The 10,716-nt window shown below is 39.1% G+C and overlaps 1 protein-coding gene across 1 annotated transcript in view; it reads left to right on the top strand.

Annotated features, from left to right (window-relative positions):
- Positions 1-4,076, top strand: part of LOC116021827 (protein NRT1/ PTR FAMILY 1.2-like) — a 7,152-nt gene extending 3,076 nt beyond the window's left edge. The window contains exons 2-4 of the mRNA XM_031262311.1: positions 927-1,144; positions 1,763-2,298; positions 3,009-4,076. Coding sequence (XP_031118171.1) covers positions 927-1,144; positions 1,763-2,298; positions 3,009-3,861 — 1,607 coding nt within the window. The 3' untranslated portion in view covers positions 3,862-4,076. The remainder of the gene's footprint in view (positions 1-926; positions 1,145-1,762; positions 2,299-3,008) is intronic.
- Positions 4,077-10,716: the final 6,640 nt, after the last annotated feature.

Raw genomic sequence — 10,716 nt, 5'->3', positions numbered from 1 at the left:
TATATATATATATATATATATATATATATATATATATATATATATATATATATATATATATATTCAACAATGTTTTTACCTATTAGTGTCCTTTGTTGGGGAGATATACACAATAATGAATAAAAAATAATCTATAGAATATAGAGGAAAAAGAGTTTTTAAAGTTTAGGAGAGCTGAGAAAAAGTTTTTAGAGTAGTTTAGGCATGAAGAAAATGTATGAGAATGAAGAAAAATGTAATATGTTGAATAAAAAATAAGAGTTTGGATTGGGATTGAAAGCATTCAGAGTTAAGTGGTGTTCCGGTTGCAAAATTAAAAAAAAAAATAAAAAATTCCAAGAGTAATCATGCGAGCATACCTTGGAGAAATTAAAACTCCTCATAAAGATAATAATTCTGAAAAGCCTCTAAGATGTTGGCTCCATGCAATACGAGCATGCATATTGTAATGCCAACATTGTTTATGATTACATAAAAACACTAAAAGTATTATTTATATAAGTTACGAAATAATCACATTTTAGACTAATAAAGTCTACGTACGATATAAAAATTGTCAAATCTTAAAATTAAAGGTGGCAAGTATTAGGATAATGATTTATGTATGCATTATAACTAACCTTGTATATAGATTCTGACTCATGGTATAATTTAAGGACAACTAGAGGGCTAGTGGCCCTTGTGGGAGTCGTGGACTATTTGTTAGGTATCTCCCTCTCACGGCACTCGTGGATAGCCTCTTGTGCTGTCCATTATGGACAAACTGGTGTATGCTCAATACCCCCACCCACCGTTTTGTATAGCTATATATATCAAATCCTATTCCTTGTGTGTGGGACATTTGTTCCATTATTGAATATTATCATTCTCTTACTTGTATTATTTAGAGACTAATTAACAATGGTGTTTGTTTCGGTATTGGATAGGAACCATGGCATTTGTGAGTATGACGACTAGCTCATTAGCTGCAGACATGATAAAATATTTGATGGGAGAATATCACATGGACATGGTTTCTGGCTCTAATTTGATTTATTTTTGGTATGCAATTACTTACATTGTACCTGTAACCGGAGCCATCTTGGCGGATTCTTTGATGGGCCGATTTCAAGTCATAGGAATCGCATCTATCATTGGCCTTGTGGTAAGGTTTTCACCTTCTAAATTGAAACACTAAACGTAACCTAGTTATGATGGTTAAGGATACAAATTTGTAATTACAAGGTACAAGTTTGAATTTCAACTCTTTTGGTTTGAGCCCGTTAATTGTGGGTAATCTAAGTTGATTTATTACCTCCTTTTGCTCTGTTGCGACTAGGTTCACAAGACGTATTGTATCCAGTACACACCCTAGTCAAGATGACTTAAAATACAAACTTGTAACCACAAGGTCACAAGTTCAAATTTCAACCCTCTTGACTTAAACCGATAAATTATGGGCAAACTAGGTTGGTTTATCTCCTTGTAATCTTTTGGGGTTACAAGACAGAATTTACCTAGTGCACACCTCAACCAAGATGGCTAAAGATACTGACTTGTAACCACAAGGTCATAAATTCGAATACAACAACCTAGACTGATCTGACTTACCTCCTTGTGATGTTTTGCTGGCTAAATGTTAGGGTCACAAAACGGATTTACCTAGTGCAAACTCTCTATTAGTGGTTGCGGGTTTCCCTCATATCCCCAAAAGTAAAACACTGAAATAGAAATTTGAATCTTTGAGATTACATATATAATTGTGTGGGATGTATTATTGTAGGGAATGGTTCTTCTATGGTTACCAACTGTGATCCCGCATGCAAAGCCTCCCCCATGCAGCGACTCCTGCAGCTCTGCCACAACCTTCCAACTCCTTCATTTGTGTACCTCTTTTGTTCTGTTGTCAGTTGGATCTGGTGGAGTAGTTTCCTGTTTGATGGCGTTCGGCGCGGATCAGTTGAAGCACATCCAGAAGAATGCTGGTGCAATGGAGAGCTATTTTAGCTGGTACTATGCCATATTTGCATTTTGTGAAGTAGTTGGTCTGACCGGTCTGGTTTATATCCAAGAGAATGCTGGTTGGAAAATAGGCTATGGCATTCTTGTTGTGTTCTTCCTCTTTGCAGCTCTCTCTTTCTTTCTTGGTTCTCCCTTCTATGTGAAACAAAATGCCAAAAGAAGCTTAATCCCAGGGTTACTTAAAGTGATTGTAGCCTCTTGCAGAAACAGACACCTCAAATTTTCTTCAGGAAATACTCAAATAGCTTACCATCACAACACTTCCACTACCATGGATCACCCAAGTGAAAGACTCAGGTACTATACGGTAAATCATTGAATTTATTGATTAAATTTCTTTCTTGTATCTCAATTCAAACACGTTGGGCTGAGGGCAATAAGGGCCAAGGTCAACACCATGTGGCTAGAGGGGTTGTTGGGAGGAGATCGGTAAAGGGGCAAGTCCAGCATCATCGAGCTAGAGAGATGGTTGGGCGAAGGCTAGTAAAGAGTCAAGTCTAGTATCCTGTATAAAGTAATAAAGTTGCGCCTCCGCTGCTAGCTATGGTCCTGTTTGGTAAATAATCAGCCTATCAGTCAATTTTGACTTATTTGACCACTATTAGTTGTTTGGTTAATAAGCTTTTTGTAACTCCAAAATGCTAAAATTCAAAAGGCTACTCAAGCAGCCTTTTCAATTAGCTTTTGATAAAAGAAATTATACCAAACAGCTATCAGCTAACAGCTAATTTATCAAATAACTTTCTACAATCAACTAATGTTATCAACAAATCATACATTCTAACCCAAACAGCCAACCTAATCAGCTAACAGCCATTTACCAAACAGGGCTTATAGCCTTTTGGCGTGATGGTAAACACGATCTAATAAGTGGTATGAGAGCCAAGTCCTTGTGAATGTTGGGAAGGGATTGTTGGGTGAAAGCCGGCAAGGGCTAAGTCTAGTTGGCTACTAGTTATAACTTTTGGCCTAAATCCTAACAAAATAAAATTTGTATTTTAATTTAGGTTTCTGAACAAGGCTTGCATCATACAAGATCCCCAACAAGACTTGAACTCAGATGGAACAGCAGTAGATCCCTGGAGACTTTGCACTGTGGATCAAGTAGAGGAGCTAAAGGCAATAGTGAAGGTTATCCCAATATGGTTAACAGGTGTGATAATGTCTGTGAATTTCTGTCAATCTTCCTTTGCAGTGCTCCAAGCAACCTCACTGGATCGCCATATCTTCTCCAGTTCCAACTTTGAAATCCCAGCAGGCTCAGTAAACTTATTTGGAGTTGGGTTCTCCATAATCTGGATAGTATTATACGACAGACTACTCCTGCCTGTAGCATCAAGAATCAGAGGAAACACAGTCCATTTTGGCACCAAATCAAGAATGGGATTTGGGATCTTTGTGTCCTTCTGGTACGTAGTTGTGGTGGGCATAGTGGAGAGCATCCGGCGAAGCCAAGCAATCAAAGGAGATAGTAAAATGTCAATACTATGGGTAGTGCCGCAGTATGCGCTGATGGGAATTGCAGTGGGATCCAATGCTGTGGCGGAGAACCAGTTCTTCATTTCTGAATTTCCCCGAAGCATGTCGACTATAGCTTCCTGCCTTTACGCGCTTGGCTATTCCCTCGGGAGCTTGCTAGCGAGTTTGCTGATGAGCAGCATCAGCGAATTGAGCAGATTAAGTGGAAATGGGAGCTGGATATCAAACGACATAAACCAGGGTCACTATGATTACTTCTACTGGGTTCTTGCTGGGTTAAGCATGGTTAACTTTCTCCTGTTTCTCTTTTGTAGCTGGTCTTATGGCCCTTGTAAAGACCAAAAACCAGAGGCCATGGAGGAAGAAGAACAGGAGTCGTAAAACAAGTCAACTAGGAACATATATATGATGCATGGTCTTAATAACATGCATATGGTATAGGCAAGGGAGCGGATTATATTGACGCGCCAATCTTTGTAACTTTTCGATGATAGACAATACTACAAAAAAGAGATACAACGTCACCCAATCAACGTCGCTATTTACTAACCTATGTAATAATAAGTCAATAAAATAAAATAAAAATAATTATATTATTTACGACGTGCTAGAATATTTTTTTAAAAAAATTTATATGATATACGACCTCGGTTATTCGACGAACCGACGTCGTATGTTCTTTTTTTTTTTTTAAGTAAAATTAAAATGACATACAACCGTCAGTTCATCGAAGAACCGACATCATATGTAAAAAAAATAGAATTACATACAAGGTCGGTTGATTGAAGAACCACCGTCGCATGTTCTATTTCTTTAAAAAAAAAATTAAACTGATATACGAATGGAGAAAGCTGGGAGATCTGAAGACTTCATCGCAACCACCTGGGAGATCCGATGAAGACCATCTGCTGGACTCATCACAACCACCTGGGAGATCTGAAGACTTCATCTGGGAGGTGGGCGGCGAGCAGGCCACCATCGCTGCTTCGATCGGCGGTTGGACTCATCACAACCACCGGGGAGATTTGAAGACTTCATCTAGGAGGTGGGCGGCGGGCGGACCACCGTCGCTGCTTCGATCGGGGGGAGGCGGGCGGCTAGACTCATCACAACCACCGTCGCTGCTTCAATCGCTGCTGCCGGTTTCGATCGTGGACGTTGCCGGCTTCGATCGCTGCTGACGGTTCGACGTGGATGCTACCGGTTGTCAAATTAAAGGCCTTATTGTTAGTTTCGATCGTGGGTTTTCTTTTTTCAATCTGGATTCATTTTTTTTTGTTTGTTTTGAAAGACAATCTGGATTCAATTTTTTTTGAAAGACAATCTGGATTTAATTTTTTTTTTTTTTTTTTTAGCTAAACGTTCATTCCGCACCATGAACCATTTACTATTATTTATCCCGCACCATTATCTTCGATCAGTGATTATACGAGCCATAAACTAATTTTTTTTTAGCCTAGAACTTTTTGCAGGTTTCAGGTAAAGTGGATGACATGTAGCCGTTTAAAAGTTGGTGTGGCTTATTTGTTAATGACTTGGCTATAATTAGAGTCCATGTAAGATTAAAAAAATAAAAGTTAATAATAATAGAAAAAAAATCCCATGCACCCCCCAAATCGTCTAATTCCCCTAAATCCTTACTCCCCCCAAATCTCATTCAAACCAAGCTTTCCCCCTAACCGGCCAACCCCAATCCCCAAATCTCATATTGAAGAATCGCGACTCTATGCGACTGCGAGGCGACCGACGGACCGAGTGGCGACTAGCTGCGACAAGGCGGCGTCAAACCGGCGAGGAAGCAGTAACCTACGGCGAGGGCGAGGTTCAATGGTTCCTACTCATCCACCGCCAACGTATGAGCAAGCTACGGCTACAGGGTTGAGCAATCAGATGCACCACCACCAGGAAATGGTACTAATGCTGGAACATCAGCTGTGCCTGATACCTCTGAGGGTGCTACTGGTGATAATCAACTAAGAAGGAGGATATTGTGTCCACCAATATGATCATTAAGAATTATCGAATCCATTAACTATTGAGGGAGTTCAGACTTGCATTAAAAATAATGATCTTGATGAAACTAATGTTAGGGATGTTGCTTATGCTAGCATTGTTGTTAATCTTGCTGAAACAAATATGATTCCAAGAACCTCTGATGTTGATTATGCCTCGACTAATGCTGAGCCTAATGCTAATACTATGGTAACTGAGAAGAGTGTTAATAGGTGGAAATGGCATGCTGCATTGACAGTGAGAGCTACTATGTTTCTTATAGCTCAAGGTATAAATCAAGAGAATCTCAGCTGGTTTAAATCATATTGTAATGGGCCCTATATCACTAAGAAGAGGTTTGTTGAATTATGTAAAATGATCATGACAATTGATGCTATACAATACGTCTTCAATACCATGACCATTGGTGAGCTATATGCACAGAACAAGGTTTTCCTACATTGGCTTGTGAACTATCAGCTCCTGAATTGGTTAGGAGGGCTTTGAGGATGATAGTTGGAACTGATTTGATTAAAATGATTGATCCAAGGGCTGTTTTGAGGTATAAGATGTTTTCTGAGGTTGGGTTAGCTGCTAACATTGCGGTCCACTAAAATGTTTCTGTAAAAGAAAAAAAAAACAGGCAGCGAAAAAGAAAAAAAAAACGAGGGAGAAAGGGGTTTGTCGGCAGTGGTGAAAACAAGAAAGGAAACAAGTGAAATGATGAAATGTCTGCCATGTCATACTTTTAATATATATATTTAAACAGGTCAATGACAAAACACCTCCACATCAGCATATTATTAACTATAACTTAAAGGAAACCTGCAAAAAGTTCTAGGCGCAAGAAAAAATAGTTTATGACTCGAATAATCACTTACTGAGGACAATGGTGCGGGATGAATAATCGTGAATGGTTTATGCTGCGGAATGACACTTTAGCCAATTTTTTTGTTGAAAGACAATATGGATTCAACTGTTCACTGACGTTGTATATTTATTATTTTTAAAAATTTTTAAGAGATACAACGTCGATTTTTTAAAAAACCGACGTTGTATCTTTATTTTTTATTTTTAAAGGAGATACGACGTCGGTTTTTTTTTGAAAAAGCGACGTTGTATCTCTTTATTAAATAATTATAAATAATTAAAAGGGGATACGACGTCGGTTCTTTTTTAAAAACTGACGTTTTATCCATTTTTTTAAAATTACATACGACGTCGGTTTTATAAAACCGACGTCGTATCATTTATTTACTACGTCAGCGAAAACAACGTCGAAAAATAACCGACGTTGTATGTTAAAAAAACTGACGTTAAAAATGTTTTCTGTAGTAGTGAGATTTTGATCAATTAATTATACTGGTCTCTAATAGATGTAATTGGGTCTATTTGGTTCCTAATGTAGACAAATTCCGATTCAAATTATATATATATGTATGTATGAAATAATCTCGAAAATTCTTTGAAAATGGAGAAAATTAGAAACCCACGAAAGGTAAACTTATCTGGAAAAACAAGCTAAGGAGGACGAGGAGGATGATCTTTGGGTAGGTTGCAAGTACGAGTCGAGTTGCATCTCTCCTTAAAACCTTATTTGTCGCCTCTCACGGTGCTAGGAGCGTTGCAGTCTAGGTTTCCAAGGATAAAACGTACTTCGGTTATAATGCTTGAGGACCCAAACTTAGAACCCGACGAATTGAACGAGAACGTGGGATAAACACAGGTGGCTAGAATGAAGGAGGAACAGAGTTTCGAGGAGAAAACTGAGTATTTTCTGTGGTGTAAAATGCAAACCTTATTTACCGCCTCCCACGGTGCTAGGAGCGTTGCAATCTAGGTTTTCTAGGATATAACGTACTTCGGACTTGGTGAACGAGAACGTGGGATAAACATAGGTGGCTAGAACCCATCCACATGATGAATTGATAGCATATTCATGGCATTCATTTCTAGAAGTGTAACCTCCGTAACACCCATCCACATGATGAATTGATAGCATATTCATGGCATTCATTTCTGGAAGTGTAACCTCCGTAACACCCATCCACTAAACCATATTGAGTTAATCACCTGAACGCCGGGACCGAGTCATTTTGGGATTTGATTTGCACCCTCTACGCGGGAGAGAGAGCATCTATGCCATACAAGTCACTAAGCTATAAAAGGGTTCTTGTATAAATAGTGGTGCAAACTCACTTTCCCAACCAATGTGGGACAAAAGCTTACTTAAAAGCTTTTCCCCATGAATTTACATCTCAAATGGGTCTACTTTGATAACCAATTTCTCATTCACTCATTATCCATTTTGAGCATACAATATATCGATCTCTTCGTCTAACTACGAAGAACTCGAATCCACTTTGACCCGACCCAAATTGGATGTGGACCCTGTTAGGAATAAAATTGTAATAGTTTTGATGAGCCAATTTGTAATTTTAGAAATCCCCTATTTTATTTTTAGAGTGTAGAGTTTAGACCCGGAAGACAAGTCATGACAATAGTTGGTTCGGATTATTGTATTATAGATTACATTTTGTCATGACTCTTGTAAGTCATTTGCTTCCACTACACATATGACATATGAGTGTATATGATCCAATGGATAAAGCTGAATTATCATTGCTAGAAGGCACGAGTTCAAATCCTATTGAACACATTTTAAGCTTTGAAGAGCTAGAAGTGCCACGATCCAAGAGGAAGTCAATTTTTGGGTCGATGGAGGAAGCTATGGAGCTAGTCAAATCTCCATAGAGCTAGTCTTGTAGAGCTAGTCAAGAAGTCAAAGGGAGGAAGAAGTTCAAGATCCACTATCTCTACACCATACGCTACACAATGCAAAGAAGGATCAAATACATTATCCTTATGAATACAATTGAATGAGCTGAAATGTAGTAATGGTTAAAGACTTGAGAGAACTACCTACTGGTCCAGCGTTCGAATCTTACTTGTTACATTTTAAAGCCTAATGGAGGAACCTTGGAGCTAGTCACACGGCCAAGACTTTTGGAGCAAGTCAAAGTCAAGACTTTTGGAGCAAGTCAAGGTCAACATGGAGCTAGTTTGCTAAGACCTTATGCGCGTGACTTCTACATTGTTCATACACGCGTCCAAGTTATGGAGCAACTTGGAGTGGAATTTACACTTAACCATTTTTGCATGGTTCATTGTTTTCTTCCAGTACGTGATGCCATGAACCAGAAGAAACTTGAAGGTGGTGATTTTTCTGAAGATCATTGTTTATACTCAAGCAAGAGCCACCCGGAAAATATTTTTGAAAGATCAACTTGCCCAAGATCAAATCAAGAATGCAACAAAGTCAAAAATGTCAAGCTCTGAAGAATACAAAGTCTGCAATATCAAGCTGAGAAGGCAACAAAGTCAAAAATTGGAGGCTACAAGTTTCAAGGATCAATCAAGCCGTAAAAGAAGACTTTGTGAGCAATTTGCAGAGGTAATTTTTCTAAAATTACCAGCGGCATTAAATGAGCAGATCAAAATGGAGATCTTATCAGATCAAATTGGCAAGTTATCAGATCAACGGTATAGTCATTAAATGAGGAGGTATGACCATCAAGATCAGATTGGAATGACCAATCAGATCAAGTGAACGTTCAAAATTTGAATGTTCATAACGGGCAAATAATTCTTTAAATTATAAAAAGCCCAAGAAGACTTGAAGATAAGCACGGTTGAGATCTCAGACAAAAAGATACAGCACTACGAACCAAAACGTGAAAAATCACAAGTGGTGCTACTGAGCGGTGAATGCGATAATAAAAAATACAGAGTGCTGAGATATTGAGCTATACACGAGAGGAATTCAAGTCTTAGAAAAATAAATCTTTATTTCTTTCAATAGTTGTTTCTCTACTGAGAAGTAGAAAGGAGTGTAGCTGGGTGCGTAACACTCGGGTGAACTAAGTGCAGCTTTGTGCGTAACACTTGGTTGGAACGTAGCTTTGTGCGTAGCGTTCGGGGAGCGTAGCTTTGTGCGTAGCGCTCGTGAGCTTAGCTGGGTGCGAAGAGCTCGTGGTTGAGTGTAGCTTTGTGCGTAACACTCGGAAAGTGCTTGTGTAGCACTTGGAGTTTCACTATTGTATCTGGGTGATTGAATATAGTGGAAATCTTCCTTGGAGAAAAGGAAGAAGTGGAGTAGGAGAATTACACCATCTCCGAACCACTATAAATCTCTGCCTCTCATTTACTTTATTGCACTTTACATATTTGCATGTTTTAACTCACTAACCCTTTACGTACTGTGTTGAACATATCATCTGGGTTTGTGTGTTCCCACGTTCGCATGTGGCTCAAACTTTGCATACATATTCTTTGAGCTATTCTAAGATATTCTATCGTATTGCATGTCAAGTATCTCTTCAGTTTTACGCAATTTTATTTTATAGCACTTTATCGTACGATATTCCGCTGCACATTTCAAGTTGAATTTATTCACTTGAAATCTCTGTTATTGAAGTGTTATAAAGTTTTTATTTGTTAGAAAAATCTATTCACCCCCCTCTAGACTTTTCACCACCCTATCGGGACCAACAGACCCCACATTTATTTGTACCACAAAATGGCTACTAAAAATATCGTTATGCCATTATTTCTAACAATCCCCACATGAATGAAAATTAGCTACTCTATTTTATTCGCGCTCCTCGTGTAGCACTTTATTTTCTTCGCGAAGCGCTTGGAACGCCTCCTTCACCTCTTGGCGTGCCTACTCTATCTAGGCGTACTCCATGGAAATGTCGTGAACTTGCTTGTGGAGTGTGATGGCCTACATAGCAGACTACCTAGAACAAGAAAAGGTACATAATTAATAAAAAAAACAGTCCACAGTACAGTCGTTCACACAAAAAAAAGCCCCACGGTTGTTTAAAAAAAAAAAAAAAAAGCGACGCCCCCACACAGTAGCAGGCGGGCTAGCGCAATAGCCGTGCTTCAGTGCTTGGTTGTCCACAGGGGCAGCCACGCGGTTGCGTCATAAAAAAACGAAGAAGGGGTACTTACGTGCATAGTGTCACCCACGAGATCTGAGGTAAGCATCTCACTTATCGTGTAGTCCATCCAGAAGCGTCTTGTAGCAGGCACCATGTCGTGCACCTACTGGCTTATGGAGTCCACATATTGAGGTTGATAAGGTCGAAGGGGCACATTCATAGCTTCAGGGGAGTTCCTAGCACCCAAGGGATCTAGTGGATTGTAGTCCACCCGCCTGGATTGTGGTCACGAGGA

Source organism: Ipomoea triloba, chromosome 6, assembly GCF_003576645.1.
Source record: "Ipomoea triloba cultivar NCNSP0323 chromosome 6, ASM357664v1".
NCBI lineage: Eukaryota > Viridiplantae > Streptophyta > Magnoliopsida > Solanales > Convolvulaceae > Ipomoea > Ipomoea triloba.
The sequence above is the reverse complement of the archived record's forward strand: the minus strand, read 5'-3'. Positions and strand labels throughout refer to the sequence as shown.